A 20,739-nucleotide genomic window follows, 5' to 3' on the forward strand; every position below is an offset into this window, starting at 1 on the left:
GAGTGGGGAAGGAACCTTGACAGATGTGTTCATAGCGGCTAGTGTTACTGAGGAGATGGGCAACATCATATCATGGTGTGATGTTATTTTCTTCAAGATGTCCAAATCCTATATTATGACGACTTTTTTCAGGGCATTGTTCCATTGTATTGTGACCTGATAACACGTTTTAGCAATCTGACTACACTGTAAAAAGAAAAGGAGTACTTGTGGCACCTTAGCGACTAACCAATTTATTTGAGCATAAGCTTATGCTCAAATAAGCTTTCGTGAGCTACAGCTCACAAAGCTTATGCTCAAATAAATTGGTTAGTCGCTAAGGTGCCACAAGTACTCCTTTTCTTTTTGCGAATACAGACTAACGCGGCTGCTACTCTGAAACCTGACTACACTGTGTGGATACACAGTGATATCACAGGTCCTTTTTTTTTTTTTTTTGGCACAACAGTGCCATGTTTTGTGACCAACATCATAACATCATGATATAAAGACGAGTTTGTGACATCATGTCATGACAGAGCAACACTTTTTCTCCCCACAGGGTTAGTGCATTGCAGTATAGCAACTTTCCCCCCTATATCATGTAATCTTTGCACACCATGGTTTCTTTATAACATTAAATCATCACATGTAACAGCACAGTGATTATTTTTTAAGACTGTGTGGAAGTGGTGTGACATGGTAACATTTGAAACAACATTTTCAACGTGGTAACTTTTTAACAACACTCTTTTCTCCTCTCAGAACAAAAGTATGTCATCACAGCATGGCATGACAACACAGTGGTGGTTTTCCTGGCACTGTGTCACTGTGATAAGGCATGATGATGGGTTTTCCTGACAATGACACGATGGTACAATCACAAGTTTTTGTGACACCATGTCACTGCGCCAGGGCATGGTGATGGGTTTCCTGACAGCATCAATATATTGTGATACAACGGTGGTGGGCTTTTTGGGGCGGGGTGGGGGGTGACGCGACGAGAGGACCATGTCCTGACACGGTGACAGGTTCCCTGCTGGGGACTTGTTACTGTACTGAACCGTGACATGGTTTTTTTTGGCATATTCTGCAACATTCTTCTTGCCCCAGGCCGAGCAAGGCGAGGCCCCTCCTTGCAGACAGAGAGCGGGTCACAGCCCAGACACCTCGTGTGCCGTCTCTAGGGCAACGGGAGCTGCCACCAGCCTGCCAGTCCCTTCTGGGAGTGGTTTCGGGAGGGGGCGGGGCCTGAGACAAGGACACCGGCTGCGAACTACAACTCCCAGCAAGCGCCGCGGCCCTGAGGTCATCTGTGCGGGCCTCGGCGCCCGCTGCGCCGGTCGGGGCAGTGCGCGGAGGAGGCCGGGAAGGAGGCGGGAGGATTCGGGGTTCAGCGCGGCGGAGGCCGGGATGGAGGAGAAGCTCAGACGGGTAACGGTCACTGCGCGGGCCGGGCGGCTGCCGACTGACGGTCCCCGCGGGGGGCCCCGCAGAGAGGAGCATGTCCGGCCCGAGTCCGCCCCCCGCCGCCCCCGGCTCCTGGCCCCTGACGCCCCCTGGCCGCTTCCTCGCAGCGCGGCCACGGTATCCCCCACCAGGCCTTCCCCGCTTCCCCCCCCCGACTGTCACCCCCCCGTCTCCCCACTGTGTGCTACCAGTGGCCCCCCCCCGGGATTTGCCCCCGCTTCCCCCCCTCAACCGTCACCCCCCCCGTCTCCCCGCTGTGCGCTGCCAATGGCCCCCCCTTCCCGGGGTTTGCCCCCGCTTCCCCCCAGTCTCCCTGTTGTTCGCTGCCAATGGCCCCCCTACCCGAAGTTTGCCCCGCTTCCCCGCCGTCGCCCCGCTGTGTGCTCCCAATGCCCCCCCCAGGTTTGCCCCGCTGCCCCCCCCGACTGTCTCCCCGTCTCCCCGCTGTGCGCTGCCAATGCTCCCCCCTGGTGTTTGCCCCTGTTTCCCCCTAGGCTGTCACCCCACCCAGCTCCCCGCTGTGCGCTTCCCAATGCCCTCCCCCGGTGTTTGCCCCCGCTTCCCCCCTGACTGTCACCCCCCCCCAGCTCCCTGCTGTGCGCTGCCAATGCTCCCCCCTGGTGTTTGTCCCCATTTCCCCCTAGGCTGTCACCCCACAGCTCTCCCCTGTGCACTCTCAATGGCCCCTGGGGTTTGCCCCCACTTCCCCCCAGGCTGTCACCCAACAGCTCCCCGCTCTGTGCCCCCAGTGGACCCCCGGTGTTTGCCCCCACTTCCCCCTAGGCTGTCACCCCTCCATCTCCCTGCTGTGTGCAATGCCCCCCCCCCGTGTTTGCCCCTGCTTACACCTAGGCTGTCACCCTCCCCCCCCCAGCTCTCCGCTGTGTGCTCTCAATGACCCCATGGGGTTTGCCTCTACTTCCCCCTAGGCTGTCACCCCCCCCCCAGCTCCTCACTCTGTGCCCCCAACGGCCCTCCCCTGTGTTTGCCCCCGCTTCACCTGAGGCTGTCATCCCCCAGCTCCCCGCTGTCTGCTCTCAATGGCCCCCAGGGTTTGCCTCTGCTTCCCCGCAGTCCATGCCCCCCAGCTCCTCTCTGTGTGCTCCTAATGCCGCTCCCCCCCCGGTGTTTGCCCCGGCTTCCCCACACTTCCCCGCTGTGTGCCCGCATTGGTCCTCGGGCCCATGCCCTGGTTTTGATATATGCTTCCAATGCCTCCCTGTCCCTGCTGTGTGCCCCCAATGGCACCTTCCTGGCCCGTGCCCCTGTCCTCATTGTGTGCCCTCAGTGGACCCCCAGCCTGTGCCCCTGTCCCCTCCATGTGCTCACAATGGGCCTTCCCCCCCAGCCCGTGCTCCATCTCCACTCTGTGCCCCTGCCATGGGCCTCCTCCCTTTGGTGTGTGCCATCAAATATTCTCCTATCCCAGGCCTCTCCTGCTCCCTGGTGTGTACGCTAAATATTCTCCCCTTGTGGTTTCCCTTGCTCCTAGTGTGTGCCTCAAATCCCCACTGTGTGCCCCAAATCTTCTCAAGGCCTCCCTTCTCTCCCCTTTCCTTCCCCCCGCCCCCAAGTGTGCCACAAATATCTATCCATCCTATGGAATGTGGAGGGGTACATTCATAATATACTCTGTATATTACTTACTAATGGGTAGGGTCACTTGGGCTTACTTGAAGCCCCCTGACCCTTCTCAACAATTTTGGGGGAGAGGAACTCTGTAGCTTATGAGCTGTGTTTAACTAGACACTGTGCTTTGCACAAAGTTTGTAGAGAAATAGATATGTGCTCAGGAAGAACAGGGGATGCAGATTCCACATCCCACTTCAGTAGCACAGGCTGGTGTACACCTATGTTATCCTAGATAGTGCTTTCCTGCCTCCTGTTTGTATGGAGCATTAAACCAAAAACCCTTCTTTCTTATTATGGTTGTAACCAGAAGAAAGGAAGGGGAATGTTTAAAACAAAACAAAGTCCCATTAAAAAAGTAGTCAGCCCTAATTCAGTGTGCCTTAAATGATGTCTGGGCTGGTAGCCTTGGTAGGTTTAAGGAACTGCACTATTAAGATAGTGTTATACCAATAAAATAAAAACCAGCATGATCTTATTAAAGGGGAAAAGGCAAAATGCCACATTTATTGTGAATACAGAAAGAATCATAGTAAGCAGTTAGTTATAGCTATAACATTCCATTCAATTTCATATTTATTCACACATTCATTCATACACACACACAGACACAGGTTTTACAAGGTTGTTATCATAGTTACTAGATGGCACACACTGACCAGGTGACCTGGACACGAGGAGGGACACGAGGAGGGAGCAGGGCCTTGTTAGATGCACATCTGATGCTCCTGGAAGTTGGTTTGCAGAATCAGACCCCAAAGTTCTCACTTTCTAGAGTCCATTTTTATAGGAATTTATTCCTATGCCAGTCTATGGGAATTGCTTCATCATGCTGTTGCTGAATTAATCAGCAGATGGCACATTTCTGACGGCTCCCTGTTGTTCTTCGGTTCTCCCATCCTTGAGGCTGTTGGGTGGATTCCAGTCTGCCGTCCGGGGGTCCTCTGATTATTTCCACTTGATGCCTTCTTCGGCCGATGGACACTAGATTCTTAGGCTAGCACCTCCCTGATCATTCAGTTACTATCCACACCAAGCATCCATCCTCTATCTCTCTATTTTAATCACAATTGTTAACAAAGCAAGATAAATACAACAAAAGGGCGGGGAGTCTCTGTGTGCTGTTTCTATTGTTACAAAGTATTGCTTTGAGAACAGACTCTGTCTTAGGATGTACTAACACAATTAGCAGCTTGCAAGTTTCACAAAGAGAGGGAGAGAAACAGTAAAAACAAGAGACTAAAAACGAAGAGACCTCTTAATTAGTAATACCCTGGGATTTAAACTATGGGGAATCAAAATTATTTGTGATTTTTAATACAGAACTTCTTTAATATGATCCGACAATAGATCTTATGTGTCAGAAAATTGTGATTTGCTGATGTAAAGCTGCCTGCAGTGACTCTAAACCAGGAGTACCAGCCTCAGGGCAGACTGTTTTTGAAGCAGGGCACAAACACCAAATTGGCTGAGAGTTCTATAATTAGATTACACCAACCAATTATCAAGTATAAGCTCCTCAGATGCTATACAGCCTTAACATGCAGTCACAGACAGTCCCCTTGGGCACTATCTTGCCATCCAAGTAAGCTTACCTTTGTGATAGATGGTTCCTTACACCAAGAATCACAGTGATATTCAGGTTACACCCAGTCTCAAAGGATCAGTTACTTACCCTCTTCATCCAAGACCCTTAGATCTTACACCAAAGATGATGCTTGTAGCCAATTTTATAATAAACTGTAGAAAATATATTAAGTAGGAAAAGGAAATGAGTTATTTATAAAATTTAAAGCAGGTGAACATACACATCCAGATGAGTTACAGTCTTAAGTTTCCAAAGATAATAGAAGCTTCTCTATTCAGCAAGTTCTATATGTCCTTTAGGACCCTGGAGGATCCGCAGACTATATCTAAAGGGCACAAAAGGTGACTGAAAATAAAGCAGCAAAGAGTCCTGTGGCACCTTATAGACTAACAGACATATTGGAGTATAAGCTTTTGTGGGTGAATACCCGACGAAATGCATCCAATGAAGTGGGTATTCACGCACGAAAGCTTATGCTCCAATACGTCTGTTAGTCTATAAGGTGCCACAGGACTCTTAGTCTGGGTCTGTAAAAGCAGCAAACACGGCTACCCCTCTGATACTATGAAAATAAAGTTTCAGTCAAAAGTATGTGAATCCTCCACATGCATGTCAAAACCTGGAAGTGTTGTCAGTACCATAGAAGCCCACTGTTTAGCACCCTTTCTCACACTACGTCAAATGCTGTGCCAAGCACACGCAACATTTATAGTTGAATTCTGTTCAGTCAGTTTTCAGTCTAAGACTTCTATGATAGAGGTCCACGAATTACAGGTTGAATTTCGAAAGGGGTCTACATCTCCATTCAAAATTTTTTAGGGGTCCACAAATAAAAATATGTTGAAAACTACTGCTTTAGGGCTAACCCAGGCTAAGAGGCTGTAGACCTCTGGTTTATGCTTAGAAAACTTTGCCCTTCAGACTTTAAGCAGCATAGAGATCCAGTTCCTTCTTGTTAGGTGTCTTTCTCCCCCTCCTCCATTGTGCTCTGAGCTGCAGACTCAGCTGATCGGCGGAATCCACTTGCATGGCTTGTCTTTAAAATGAGGGGGACAGAACAACTAACGTCTTTTGTCCTCTTTAATGTCCCACAATAGTCCATCGGTAGGATGTAGGGCAGGATGTAACACCTTCTGTGGGAAACCAGCACTTCACACTGGTTAATGTCTTTCTACTGTCTGGTGATTTACAGTCAGAGAGGCTCACAATACAAATGCTCAAATATTACCTTACAATATGGGATACAGATGTTATAAATGAAATTAATGCAGGCAGCAACTCACAGGCATTCAATAAAGTCTAAACACATTCTTATAATTCTTGTAAACAATACTAACCCATTTACGTAGCTGGATTCAGTCTGGCTCATCTTTGTCAGTGTTCCGTTGAGTCTTATGGGGACTTTGTCAGGAGGTAGCACTGGGTTTGCCAGCATCACATTATGTTGTGCCAGGTTCCTGTCAGGAAGATGCATTCCATCGTGTGTCGATGGACCCTTGGAACTTTTGTAATATTTCACTACAATAAAACGTCATTGCTGTACATTTCCAGGAGGTCTGGCTTTTCCCCCGGGGCTATAACCTTGCTTTCTCCAGTATGATTTAGGATGAAGGCCACTGATTAAGTAAGAGGTACAAAGCTCAAGGTCAATATTCTACTCTGGTGGGAGTGCAGAAAAAAGAGTGTGCCTTTTGAACTCTCCAAGTTCTGCTTGGTCTGTTGAGGTGAACAAGGGTGATACGAAAATGGGTTTTAGATTTCATAAAGATCTTTTGAAATGACTTTTTAAAATCTCACACTTCCTTCCAAGGATTTTGTTTATGAAGTGTCTAGTTCATGCTGCGGTGTTCATGTGGTTTGTTTGTAACCTGAAATCACTGCTGATGTTAAGTCTCTCATTTTCTGGGCTTTTTTTCTGTGGATTCATACCACATTTAAATTCAATATAAAACCATTTCAGGCTAACCTGACAGGAAGAATAGTTCAGTGATTAGGGCACTACTTTGGGATCTGGGAGACCTAGGTTCAAATCCCTACTCTGCCACAGACTTCCTATATGACCTTGGGCACATCAGTTAGACCCCTGATCCTTAAAGGTATTTAGGGTCCTAATGTCCGTGGGGGAAGTTTGAGGATCTGGCCCTTTGTTAAAATGGGAATAATAACATCCCCCTATTTCACAGGGCTGTTGAGAGGGTAAATACATTAAACATCGTGGGAGGCTGAGATACGATGGCAACAGGAGCCACAGTGCGTTCTGTCTTTGTCTGGCTAGAGCAGATGAGCCAAACAGCTTCTAATCAAGGCTACAGTTGAATTCTGAAGAAAAACTATATTTAACACCACTTGCTGGCAAGGTAACTGGGTTGCCTAAAAGCCAATTATGGTTTTAAAAAATTTCTTTAAATATAAATTAAAGAACTGCATTCAACCACAATGTACCTTTGAAACTGTTTAGGCTTTATCTGTGTTAGCATGCCAAACAGTTTTGTATAGTATTGGAAATTCCAGACTGTTAGATTTTACCAGATGTTGTCTACTATTTCATTGTCTTGAGAGTGTTGTCCTGAAATCTTATCCCACTTTGCATGTGAACTTTATGTGCTCCTTCATGGTTGCAAAGGGTGGCATGGATAAGCATTCATGCCGTGCTCCCCATCAGTACCCAGCCAGGGCCAGGGAAGCTAATGATCCAATCAGCAGACTAAATTTGGGGATGAACCCTGTGCTTCCAGTCTACATTTGCGCTTCTACCATTGCTACAACCAACGGTAGTGCAACAATGGAAGATCCTCCTCAAAAAGTATAGTGTAGACAAAACCCCGCAGACAGGAGTAAGAATTGTGGTTGATGGCTCTACATTCCAGTCTCTTGCCTGATATTTAATTCCAGTTCCTTAAATTAAATCATTTACCTTTTTTACTCCCACTTTCCTGGCAGGTTACTTTATGGCTTAAAAGGACATTTGGGGATCAACCCATTCCACAGTACGAAGTGAATTCACGGACTGTTGATATTTTATATGAACTTGCGGAATGCAATGAAACCAGAGACAGGGATGTCTCCCTCGTGATAGATGACATGAAACAGAAGACTGCTGAATATGAGTCAGAAGGTGAGTGTGGAGCTTCAAACTCCAGTTACAGTAAAAACGCCTTTTTCTAAGTGACACTATAGGGTTTGGGTTTCTATTTTCTATTCACTGTAATATCTTATAAAAAGTGTAAAAAAGTAGCAATAGGCTAGGGTTTTCCTGAAATCCAGCTATATATTGTCATACACCGTGTACACAAATACTTTTCTCCCAAAAGTGACATCAGATTGGCCCACAACAGTTTCTTAAATCAACTTGAGCAGGCTATAAAGACTGACAAGCAGCTTAGCTGCTAAACTTCCTACACTGCTAAGCTAGATGGCACAGCACGGAAATAGTGATACTATATGTGCAAGGGTGGGGGTCAGGGATAGTGTTGATCTCAAGTGTCTGAGCCAATGCTAATCTCTAACTAAGGGAAGCAATTTAGGATTCTGAAACAGCAGCGATGTTATTTAGCAACTCCTTAGCTAATCATAGGGCATGAGCACTGGATAAAATGGAGAACAGCGATCAGTATTTCTCGAGCAACCCCGCAGCTCAGGCCACCGTAATTATTTTTATTTTAACATTTCATATACTAATAAAAATCACTTGCAAGGTTTTAATTAGGTAGGATTCTATAAGTTTACGATATCATAAGAATTCCGATATTGTATGCAGGAGAATTTCTTTCTTCTTTCCTAATCGCTCCCAAAAATGTGTTTTGTTTTGTTTTTTTTTTCCCTGTGTAGTCTCCCAATGAATCATAGAATCATAGGACTGGAAGGGATCCTCGAGAGGTCATCTAGTCCAGTCCCCTATGCTCATGGCGGGATTAAGTATTATTTAGACCATCCCTGACTGGTGTTTGTCTAACCTGCTCTTAAAAATTTCCAATTATGGAGATTCCACAACCTCCCTAGGCAATTTATTCCAGTGCTTACAATTACCTTGACAATTAGGAAGTTTTTCCTAATGTCCAACCTAGCTTCTTGTCTATCCTCAGAGGTTAACAAGAGCAATTTACCTCCCACCTCCTTGTAACAACTTTTTTTGTACTTGAAAACTATTATCATGTCTCCTCTGTCTTGTCTTCTCCAGAGTAAACAAATCCAATCTTTTCAATCTTCCCTCATAGGTCATACTTTCTAAACCTTTAATCATTTTTGTTGCTCTTCCCTAGACTTCTCCAGTTTGTCCACATCTTTCCTGAAATGTGATGTCCAGAACTGGACACAATATTCCAGTTGAGGCCTAAACAGCAAGGAATAGAGCGGAGTTACTTCTTGTGTCTTGCTTACAACACTCCTGCTAATACATCCCAGAATGACCTTTTCTTTTTTTGCAACAGTGTTACATTCCTCACAGATATTTAGTTTGGGATCCACAGTGACCCCCAGATCCCAACAGAACCGGACCCAGAACTGATCCCTGCGGGACCCCACTTGATATGCCCCTCCAGCCTGACTGTGAACCACTGATAACTACTCTCTGAGATCGGTTTTACAACCAGTTATGCACCCACCTTATAATAGCTCCATCCTTAGTTTGTTCACGAGAAGGTCATGCAAGACAGAATCAAAAGCCTTATTAAAGTCAAGATATACCACATCTACCACTTCCCTTCCCACCCCGCCCATCCAGAAGGTTTGTTACCCTGTCAATGAAAGCTATTATGTTCAACTTGTTCTTGACAAATCTATGGTGACTGTTACTTATCACCTTATTATCTTATAGGTGTTTGCAAGTTGATTGCTTAATTGCTCCATTAACTTTTTGGTATCAGAGGGGTAGCCGTGTTAGTCTGGATCTGTAAAAACAGCAAAGAATCCTGTGGCACCTTATAGACTAACAGATGTATTGGAGCGTAAGCTTCCGTGGGTGAATACCCACTTCGTCAGATGCATGCTTATGCTCCAATACGTCCGTTAGCCTATAAGGTGCCACAGGACTCTTCGTTGCATTATCTTTCTGGATACTGAAGTTAAGATGACTGGTCTGTAATTCCCTAGGTTGTTTGTATTTCCCTTTTTATAGATTGGCACTATATTTGCCCTTTTCCAGTCCTCTGAAATCTCTCCTTTCTTCCATGACTTTTCAAAAACAATTGCTAATGGCTCAGATATCTCCTTTAGTATTCTAGGATGCATTTCATCAGGCCCTTGTGACTTGAAGACATCTATCTTGTCTAAGTAATTTTTAACTTTTTCTTTCCCTATTTTAACCTCTGATCCCACCTCATTTTCACTGTCATTCACTATGTTAGACATCCAATTGCTACTAACCTTTTTGGTGAAAACTGATACAAAAAAAGTCATTTAGCACTTCTGCTATTTCCACATTTTCTGTTATCGCCCGCGCCCCCCCCCCCCCCCAATTGAGTAATGGGCCTAACCTGTCCTTGGTCTTCCTCTTGCTTCAGGGATTCTCAAACTTTACTGCATCGCCACCCCCTTCTGACAACAAAGTTACTTTATGACCCAGGGTGGGAGAAGGGGCCGCAGCCTGAGTCCCACCCCAGGTGGGGGTGGAGCTCAGGCTTCAGCCCTGGGTCCCAGCAAGTCTAATGCTGCCCCTGGTGACCCCATTAAAATGGGATGGTGACACATTTTGGGGTCCCGATGCACAGTTTGAGAACCGCTGTAAATGCATTTGTAGAATGTTTTTGTGTTATCCTTTATGTTGCTAGCTAGTTCAATCTTGTTTTGTGCCTTGGCCTTTCTAATTTTGTCCCTACATACTTGTGTTATTTGTTTATATCCATCCTGTGTAATTTGACCTAGTTTTCACTTTTTGTAGGACTCTGTTTAAGATCCATCCAATAGATTGTTTATGTTTACAAAATGGAGCACAACACATTGAACCTTAAACTGTGTCTTTTGTGTCTGATTAGAGCACCTTGAAGCAGAGACTGTGTATTCTAAATGTGTACAGTCCCATGCACACCTGTGATGAATATTAAATGAAGGTAACTATTTGGTTTTTCAGTCAACTATCTACAGGATCTTCTCATGGAGAGTGTGAATCTTTCCTTCAACAGTCTCTCTAGCGCAGGCACCAGCTATCTGAATGCATTGGTAGATAGTGCAATGGCGCTTGAAACAAAGGACACTTCCCTAGCAAGGTAATTCTTCCACAGTTTGCTGAAGTCTGGGTCAATGGTGTCCAACCTTCTCAGCTTGAGACCACAGTCAGTACTCTGGGGCCAGCTTTCTGCCCTGTGCCACTCATGCAGCACAAAGGGAGTGGAAAGCACCTGCAATTCTGGGGTGGGGGAGTTCCCAGTGGATGTAGAGATGAAATGGCCATCTCCTACTCCTCCCTCCTTATACTCCCTGTGGCAGGTCAGGGGAGACGAGAGGGAGTAGTTGAAGGATGCTGCACTCCAGCTATCCCCTGCTGGCATATGGTCCCTCCCTGGGGGCTCTTATGCTAGCTGGCACAATTTACAGCAGCTCCCAGACTACTCTAACCTGGACTCAGCAAAAGAATCAGGGAGCTGTAACTGGCTGCTCATTCCCAGCTTCTCCTCTTTTTCCCCGCTCTTGGGCTGCTCTGAGTCAGTGTGTGGAGGTGGGAGCCATCCTTTGCTAGCCACTCCCATAGGCACAGAGGGAGCCAGTCTAGCTGCTGTCATGCTCTTCCTGGGGCCCCCAGAGCCAGCAAAGAAGCAGGCAATGGAGTAGTCAATGTTACTCTCACCTCCTACTCCTGTGGTGCAGCAGGTGGCCAGCAGGGGCACTGCTGAGCACTTGCAGCAGGGAAGAACCCATAGCTGCTCCCTGGGCAGCTGCAGTGTTTGGCTGATTCAGAGGCTTCTGAAGAATTGCAGGGTGTAGTTTCAGGGGTTGCATTTTCAATTCATAATTAAATAGACTTTTCCTTAATGTAGTCATCCTCAAGAGCCATGGGTTGGACACCTCATTATTTCAAATCTGATTCCCTAAAACCTGCCAGGGTCTGCCCAGCCCTTCATCCTTTTGGAGAGATTTAAATTGAGTATTTGGCTGTGTACCCTGCATAGATTTCTCAGGTGAAACCATACGAAAATGAGGTTCAGTCTGGCTCTCTTAATAAAAGTAGGGGTTTTCCATGTGCCTTTAGCTAAAATGTCCCTTTCTGCCTCTGTTCCTCTCCTTCCTACTCCAGCTGTTGTGCAGTGGGGTGTGCTCAGGCTGCATGCCATCATCTGTCCCAGAAGTGGTTGCAGTTCAGTTAGTGCATGTTTATAGCTTGTGAAATGCTTCATGATAAAAGGAGCTGTATACATGTGTATTGCATAGCAATTAAAATGTTAAGCTATTTTGAATTTTATGTACATTGTCAAACACTGGCTTAGAGAAGTTCTTAGCTATTTGGATTGTAAGATAGTTTAGAGAGACCTATCAGATTTGCCATGATTTGAGAAAAGTTTATGGGAAGTGTGAAAGAAAATAAGTCATTATATAACCCTGAGCTTCAGCAGAGTTGACTTCTAAACAGATCAATGAAATCTCTTGTTTCATTAGCTTCATCTCCGCTATCAATGATTTGACCTCAGATTTACATGCGACAGAATCGAGAAACAGAGAAATGGAGCTTGAATTGACCAGCCTTAGGAAAAAGCTAACTGCAGCTCTGGTGCTGGAAAAACATCTCAAAGAGTGAGTAGTAGGGGAAAAAGGGAAAGAGCTGAATGGGGTTTGCTGGTCCCCTGTTCTCAGCAACTTTATTGTCTATGAACAGTAACCAGGATATCTGAACATTCAGTTCAATATTGCTCTACTTCACCGCAATTTAAACCACTAGTCAAGGTCCTTGCAGCAAATTTACTTCAAATAGTCAAAAAAGGTTTAAAAATCCCAAGCCTACAATGATGTAATTAAATATTATGGGTTGAATAGTGCTCATAAGTACGTGCCTGCATCTCCCATTTATTGCTTTGTGCACAGGTTCAAAGTGAGCATATTTTTCTGAGCATGAGCAGTGTTGTTTAGTGGTAAAAATAAAGGACTGGGTTAAAACAAAAAAGATTCCCAAGAAGATTCTTCTTTAACCAAAAGATTATCAGATTCCACTAAGTCTACCAGCGACCTCACCATGCAGATTTAATTTACATTGAAGTGCTTGGATACTACAGTGAGGGGCACTACAGTAAACTCTAACTATTGTGGCACTGAGAGCAGCAGCAGCATAGCTAATGTTGTAGAACTAGCATTCCTGTGTACTTGTCCCAGCTCTGCCATTACTGCACTGCGTGATTTTAGTTAAGTCACTTAACAGTTGTATTCCCAAGTTCTCCACTAACTAATCTAGTATAGTGACCCACCAGGCGGTTGTTAGAGTTTTCATGCATATCCTAGGGTCTTGGGAATCTTTGGGGTATCTGTGCACATGGAAATCTCATCCCACCAATAGACTGAGCTGGTGGAGAGACTGAGTGCAACTCCGTTTTCTGCTTCACTTTGTCCTTCCTGTGGGTATTTACTTGAGAGCGTTAATTTGGCTGAAGGTTAGTAAGCCACATATATTCACCATAATTTTCTTCTTAAAGGGACCTTAAAAAAACAGAAGAACATCTGGCAACGGAAAAAGCCAAAGCTGACAGCCGAACCCAGAACATGAAGTTCCTGAAGGATAAATCTGAGGACTTTAAATTCAGGATCAAGGCTGCAGAGGTTGATGATAAAAGTCTTCTACCAGTATTCTTAAAGGAATATGTGATTATGTCAAAGTGGGCCTCAAAATGTATGGTTTCACTACTAGTTAGAGACATATTTGGAGCTTCTTAGCCTCCAAGAGGGGGAATCTATTACAGCTGACACTTGGAAATAAAGTATGGTTGGTCCCTGAAGGGAATCGGTTGTAACTGATCCCCAGTCACCTTTCCTGCAGAGCTGGGGATAAGTGGATGGATGTTGTGATGCTTGGATCATTTTGCTTAAAAGGTAACAGAGGCCTTAGGGGTTGAATGTGTCCCCTGCTGGAGTGGGGTGGCAAGTAGTTGCCCCAATATTTTAAAGTTAGGGAAGTTCCTGCTAATCATATATAAGGCTATGATTTTGTCATACAAATATTTAGTCATTTCACAACAGGAGGCGGGTAGGAGGAACCATACTCACAGAAAGGTTACTGTCTGGGGGTGTGGGGGTTGAAGAATGAGCTCACCCCACAATGGTGGCTTTATTAAATTGACTTTAATGATTACCATGAACACTGCTGTGCCAAAAATATAGCCTTAGTTGTATACTGGGAGGACAAATGCAAATACTTAAGCAAGTATGTAGCTTTTTACTCACATGAATTGTCCAATTAAAGTCAAAGTTACACGTGGGCTTTAAGTGTTGGAGGACTAGGACCTTAAAGCAACAGTTACACGTGAGTAAATTCAGGTCCCCCATTGCTCTTATTCAACAGAAAAATAGCTGTTTTTTCCAGTGTTCCTTGATACAGAGTCATAGATTCAGGTTGGAAGAGACCTCAGGAGGTCATCTAATCCAACCCCCTGCTCAAAGCAGGAACATTCATAAATTTGCGGAACCTTCATAAATTTAAAAACGTATAAGCATGGATTATAGTTGGAATTACTCTTCACATATTTCTATACAGATGATATCAGAGAGCATGTTCTCTTCCAGTGTCATGATTTTGGTAGTCGTACAGTGTAACGTGCATTGCATATTGGTTACTTGACTGATTCTGAAACCCAATGTTGGACTAGTTAAGCACTATATGAGAAATAAAGTTTCCCAACCCCCTTATGATGCAAGTAAGGGTGAGTGTTACAGGCCACTTTGACAGAATAACTATGTACGATAGTCTGGCAATTTTGAGGGATAAGTGTTCTATTAGTATGATGACATTTTACTAGGTAAACCTACTCATGTCCTCTCTGAATGCTCTAGTCATGCTGGTTTTCTAGTAGGTATATTGCTGTTTATGCATGTTTCATTAGCCACTGACTCCACAGTTAAAGTTGCTTGGAGATTAGCACTTAAAACAGACCTAAATTCCTGCTATAGTTAACTTTTTTTTCTTTTTGCCTGCTTATGTTAAAATACAAGTAAGCATCAAAATATCTCTATGCATTTTCTGTTTAAATTTTTGTGATGAATAATGTATTGTACACTGTCTGTTCAGTAGAGGAGCAGGGTGTGCTGTACAAACTGTGAACTGTTTTTTTCTCTTGTAGGAGCAGCTTTCGGCAAGCGGGATGGATCCTTCCTTGACACATCAGTCATTAGTGAGCCTCTCAGAGGTGGGTGTGTTGTGACAAGAGGGACATTTCTGAAGTGGTGCATGTGAATCAGCATTTGTTTGGATAGTTTAAGGAAATAACATTTCTCCATATGGATACTTGAGTACATGTGTATGTTAGGGATGGGCCCAAACCAACATCCCACATACAAATGCCTCTGATGTGTGGGGGTGTCCAAAATCTAATCTGTGATCCAAATTTTACATCCTGAGGCCACCTCCAGTTTTATGTGAATATAACATTTTTGGATATAATTGTGACTACATAAGACAATAATGGTGTAATTTGTTAAAGGGACACTGTCACAATACTTTCATTTTTTAAAAACATGTTTTCTGTGTTTCTAATTGTGGATTGTCCAGCTCTTTGCGGCTGCACATGATGTCTGTCTGAGTGTGTTCTTTCTACTGTCACAACACTAATATCACCCTGTTACCATAACCGAGAGAATTCCAAACTTGAAATGTGCTTTTTGCCATTTATGTTGTTTTATTTCTTGCTTGTTAGTTAGTTTGAATGATGAATATAGCCTAGTCGGTTTCACTTTGTGGATGTCATGAACTAGCATTGTTTGGCAGTATTTGGATTGCAAAATGTTGCAGGAGAAATGCTGGTTGAAAAATGTTCCCATTGAAATCTTAAATTTAAAAAAATCATAGAAACTTCTATGTAGGTCTTGGTTTTGTAAAACTTTTGTTTTCTCATAGAGCCTAAATATGGGGGCAAGTTTGACTTGACAGTGTTTTTATCTGTTTTGCAGAGTGCAGAACAAATGTTTGGGGTGGAGGGGTTGTAAATTACTGCATCATAATGCATCATAGGTTTATCTTTGACTTTTAAATAGCTTTAGTGCTGGTGAAAGTTGCTTGATCAGTAACAGTCAAGAGTTAACTCTTTCCTTTGTGCACTGAATGGGTACAGCACCAAAAGTGGCAGTGGAAGGTTCCCCACACTTTCGCACCTATGTGGCTCAGCCCTGTTCTGTCAGGGCAGCCTCTAGGTGTTAGTGTGTAACTCATTTCTTCATGATCTATTCAGTCTTGGCCTGTGCTGAGATCACCAGCAAGGGTCTCAGGTAGTACCCATTGCGAAGGTGTTTTTCTGTGACGTGGACACCTGTCCACTAGGTTCTACATTGAGATCAACACCTCATTTCACACAGACCAGCGAACAGCCATCAAATGGTACACTGTGTTTAAAGACCTTGTATTTTTTCATAAGGGTAATACAGAAATTTGCATTTTTACTTCAATATAAAACTTAACTGGATTTGACTAAATAAAATTGTTGGAATATTAAATCCTGGGAAGAGTTATAGATCCTTAATCAGAATTACAGCAACAATGGGCTCCCTTAAAATCTATACAGAATAAAACATTTGGAAATTCATAAATGCTTTGTTTTACCGATTTGCATCACTTATACCAAATTAGATTGCAGAAATATAACCTGGTGCTTTGCTGTGTTCACAGAAACTGACTGAACTAAAGCAACAGACTGTGCCTTTGAAGAAGAAACTGGAGTCCTATTTAGACTTAACTCCTGTAATTATTTCTTCTTCTACTACTATTATCTTCTAGTATCCTAAACGTGTATGTGCATATATAAGAAAATGGAATAACTTTCTTTTTAGGTGCTATACTTAGGGATTAATTTCACTGTCAAATTAACTTCAGGGGGTGGAGGTTGTGTTTGTAGCTGAAATATTTTATATGTAGACAAACATCAAAATGTAAATAAATTCTGTTGCAATGGAGTTGACAGGCTGACAGTTGTGCTGTGTCCGAACTCTGTGTATGTCCCTTAATGAATTGTCTAGATGAAGGATTTTGCTTAAACAGAAGGCTGTTTAAATAGTTTCAATAGATAGATTTTGCTCTCTCCTATCATAATGCATGGGAATCGAACTCAAATAAACTGGTTGGATAAGCTAGGCATCAGGTGAATTATCTGGAAAAGTTGAGAGGAAAACAAAAGTCTATGGCACGGTTATTTTCCAAAGATTATCAATAATTTTAAACGGTATATACATCAAACTTTGAATCTGCTGGTACATACCACCATTACTGTTACTCATGTATGTAGCCGTATAAATGGTTACAGCATTGTGTAGTAATTGGAGTTCAGTTAAGGGAACCTCTGTAAATAACTGTACAGTAATTCAAAGCGATTAGAGCCAACAGTAGTTTATAAATCCACAACGTGAGAGGTATCCAAACCCTTGCTTTGTATGAAGTGGACAGGTCACCTATATGTGTTGGTCGGGGGACAATCTAATTGCAGCACTTGCAGAGCTCCTCTGCAAGTGGATGAAAGAAGCAATTCATGTTCCTTTCTCAAATCAGTGAGGGATTCTCCCTCTTGGACATAAGGAAGATGCTGTAACAATTGGGAGGGTAGCACTGTGATTTATTAAATGAACCTATGTGTCGAGATTCACAATTCTACCTCTCGTATTTATCTGGCCCCATTCTTGTAGTCTCTGGGCGCCTCACAATCTTTAATGTATTTATCCTCACAGCACCCTGTGAGGTAGGGAAGTGCTATTATCCCCTATCCCAGATGGGGAAATGAGGTACAGAGCCATTAAGTGACTTGCCCAAGGTCACATGGGGAATCTGTGCTGGAACAGGGAACTGAATCCAGGTCCTCAGCTAATGTCCTAACAACTAGACCATCCTTCTTGTCTTCACCAACCCGCTCCTTGCCGTGAGTTCCCCACTACACACATCCTTGATGCAGGCCTGACTCTCTCACCTTAGATCAGTGGTTCTCAACCTTTCCAGACTACTGGACCCCTTTCAGGAGGCTGATTTGTCTTGCGTACCCCCAAGTTTCACCTCACTTAAAAACTACTGCTTAAAAAAATCAGACATAAAAATGCAAAAGTGTCCCAGCACACTATGACTGAAAAATTGCTTCCTTTCAAATTTTTACCATGTAATTATAAACTAAATCGTGATCTCCTCCCCCCCCACCCCCCGGTTGTTAAACACTGATATAGCATACAGAGCAGTATAAACAAGTCATTGTCAATATGAAATTTTAGTTTGTTCTGTCTTTGCTAGAGCTTTTCATGTAGCCTTTTGTAAAACTAGGCAAATATCTAAATGAGTTGACATACCCTCTGGAAGACCTCTGTGTACCCCCAGGGGTTTGTGTACCCCTGGTTGAGACCCACGGCCTTAGATGACCATTGCTACCCCTGCTACAAAAACAGAAAGCTTCCTGCTGTGTCATTCCTGGGGAAGGGGTGGGGCCTGGCTCTATCCTAGTCCCCAGAGGCAGTTTGCTTTGTTCTGTCAAGGGACTCGAGACACCAAAATTGGCTTTTAATCTTCCCATTTTCCCTATCTTGCTTTCAGTGAATGTGGAAGGCTCGGCCTCCCCTGCCCCTGAGCCTTTGTGCTTCTCTCATCACTGGCTGAGTGCCTGAGATGCTGAGTGGGGCGAAGAGTGATCCTACAGGCAGGCTATGTGCACCTGTGGGCACCTTCCTATCCAGTGTCTGGGCTGCAAACACTGCTGGAAATGTTTAAAGCCAGGCTCTCTTGATCAACAGTTTTGCAAATTTCATGGAGATGTTTCTTTTAACATTAGGCCTCTTAACAGCTCTTTCAAAATCCATTACATTTGGGGTTTTTCTATCTTTAATTGCAGCACTTTTTGCATCTTGGGGGAATGCATGGAGACCATTTGTTTAGCCCCCACTCCTCTCCTACCCTTTATTAAAATCTTTTGGGTGAGGAGAAACTCTGTGTTTTCAAGCTGAAATAGGACTGTCACTACTTGCAGTTAACGTGCCATTTTTCTTCCTTTTAGAATCCTTCTCTTGCTCGAGTGAAGATTGAAGAAGCAAAGCGGGAGCTGGTAGGAGCTTTTGTTACTTACAGAGATTTAAATGGACACTGTCACTTCCTGAAAAAAATCATCTAAAACTCCAATGTAGCTGATGGTTAGGTTTGGGTTCATCTGCCTCAGATTCTAATCTTGATGCTCTCCAGAGATAAAGATCTGGGTATAAATGTGGCTCAGATTAGATAGAAGTGATTCTTGTTGATAGGGAGGAACAGATGTTGAGGGAAGGCCCAGCTTTTCAGAGTTCTTTAGATGCCTTATTCTCACTTAGCAATCAGTGGAAGTTAGTCTCCTAAATAGCTTTGAAGAACTGTGCGGAAGTTTTGCGCCACTTTTCGAGGGTGCTTTTTGCTAAAATGGTTTGCAGTCTCTAGGCCCTTTTGGATACATCACTCGCTGCTCTTGGATTCTCAGAGGGTAGTTGTGGCCTGTAATGCATTTTTTAATCAGCAGCTGGACAGGAGTAAGGCCATTTCTATATAAAACAGACTGCGCAATGGTCATCCATGCATTTGTCACCTGCAGGCTTGATTGCTGCTAAGTGCTGTGTATATGCTTCCTTTTGAAGTCCACATGGGACTGCAGCTGCCCTCCTGAGTATCATGGACCAATATATACATAAAACCTGTGCGTTAGTTTTTGCACTAGCTTCCTACCTGCTTCTAGATGCAATTGAAGGTGTTGATAATCATTAAAGCCCTATACAGTCAGGATCACAGTTATGAGACCATCCTTCTCTTTGGACTGTACCACTAGGATCAATGGTGAGGCACTTATTTCATGAATTTGATCCTTCTCCACCACTGGTAGGGCTTTCTCAGGTGAGAGTTTTTTCACCTTAGTAATTTGCTTTGGCAGCCTATCTGTGTCTAGTAATCCTTCCGAGCATGATGGGAAGCCCACCACATATGACTATCATTTGTGCATACGTGTGGAATTTGTATGTTAATCTCAGTAAAACAAGAGTACAAGGTTCTCCAAAATTCACGTTCTGTGCATCACATTGTAAGAGATTGTGTCATGGGCTCTCTATTCACCCCCTGTTCACCAGCTGCTTGGTTCTAAAAATGTTGCATTCCAAGGACCATGAGGATCACACAGCATGGACCAGTGGTGTCAGTTTGGAAACAATTACTGTGATTTAGCCTTTTAGGTTCCTGGCGATAAGCTCTCTAGATGTTAGTATAACAAACAAGTTTGTCTTGTTATAGTCCATAAACAATGGATGCTTTATTGGGTTTGATATTTGGAGATTGTCCTGGGAACAATGCAACACTGTCATAATATTTAAGAATACTGTATATCTTTTTGGGTCATCATTTGGATTAGTAATGCTAATTTTGGCTGTTTGTAATGACTCATTTTTCTCTGTTCAAGAGCTGCTAAATGCTATTATATTCTCAACTAACTGTGCTCTGTACTGAGTACTGATAAATATCCCACACCAGTAAGGCTCTTTCAGTCAGCTGGGTTAATGCATACAAATGATGTCCAATGGGGCTGACCGTTAGAGACATATTTGTCTAACAATGATGTAAAAGTTATTTGCATTGCCACTGATTTCTCTTGCTTCTTTCTCCTCTAGAATGCTCTTGAGGCTGAGTTCTCCAGTAAAGTGGACATGATGGCACTGTCAGTACCAGAGCCCAGCAAACGCCGATTTACCTAAAGTCACCTGTGTGGGAAAAGGACTGCACTTTTTTTTTTTTTTTTTTTTTTTTTAAAGACTTTTTGGGTTCCTAAACATGGTGGCGTATTCCACGCTGTTGGGGCCTGCACACTTGCCATCTTTCTGCCAGGCGCACAGATTTTGAGGGTTTCTCATAGCTTTAGTTTTGTAAAAAGTATGTATATTTCTGTTTTCTGTAAGGCTGAATAATAAAAACAAGGCTTCCTTCTCTA

At 43.7% G+C, this 20,739-nt stretch overlaps 1 protein-coding gene across 2 annotated transcripts; it reads left to right on the forward strand.

The window, feature by feature from the left end:
- Positions 1-1,292: 1,292 nt before the first annotated feature.
- On the forward strand, positions 1,293-20,739 carry HAUS1 (HAUS augmin like complex subunit 1). Of its 2 annotated transcripts, XM_077816641.1 has the most exons (10): positions 1,293-1,413; positions 6,850-7,023; positions 7,607-7,781; positions 10,731-10,866; positions 12,251-12,385; positions 13,276-13,399; positions 14,914-14,979; positions 16,452-16,523; positions 18,802-18,849; positions 20,423-20,739. In XM_077816641.1, exons 3-10 carry the CDS (start codon positions 7,748-7,750, stop codon positions 20,504-20,506), a joined length of 699 nt encoding a protein of 232 aa, XP_077672767.1. In that variant the 5' UTR covers positions 1,293-1,413; positions 6,850-7,023; positions 7,607-7,747; the 3' UTR covers positions 20,507-20,739. The 2 variants fall into 2 exon arrangements, with proteins under 2 accessions (XP_077672767.1, XP_077672766.1); XM_077816640.1 differs by lacking the exon at positions 6,850-7,023 and having other exon boundaries at positions 1,306-1,413.

Source organism: Eretmochelys imbricata, chromosome 5 (assembly GCF_965152235.1).
Source record: "Eretmochelys imbricata isolate rEreImb1 chromosome 5, rEreImb1.hap1, whole genome shotgun sequence".
Lineage (NCBI taxonomy): Eukaryota > Metazoa > Chordata > Testudines > Cheloniidae > Eretmochelys > Eretmochelys imbricata.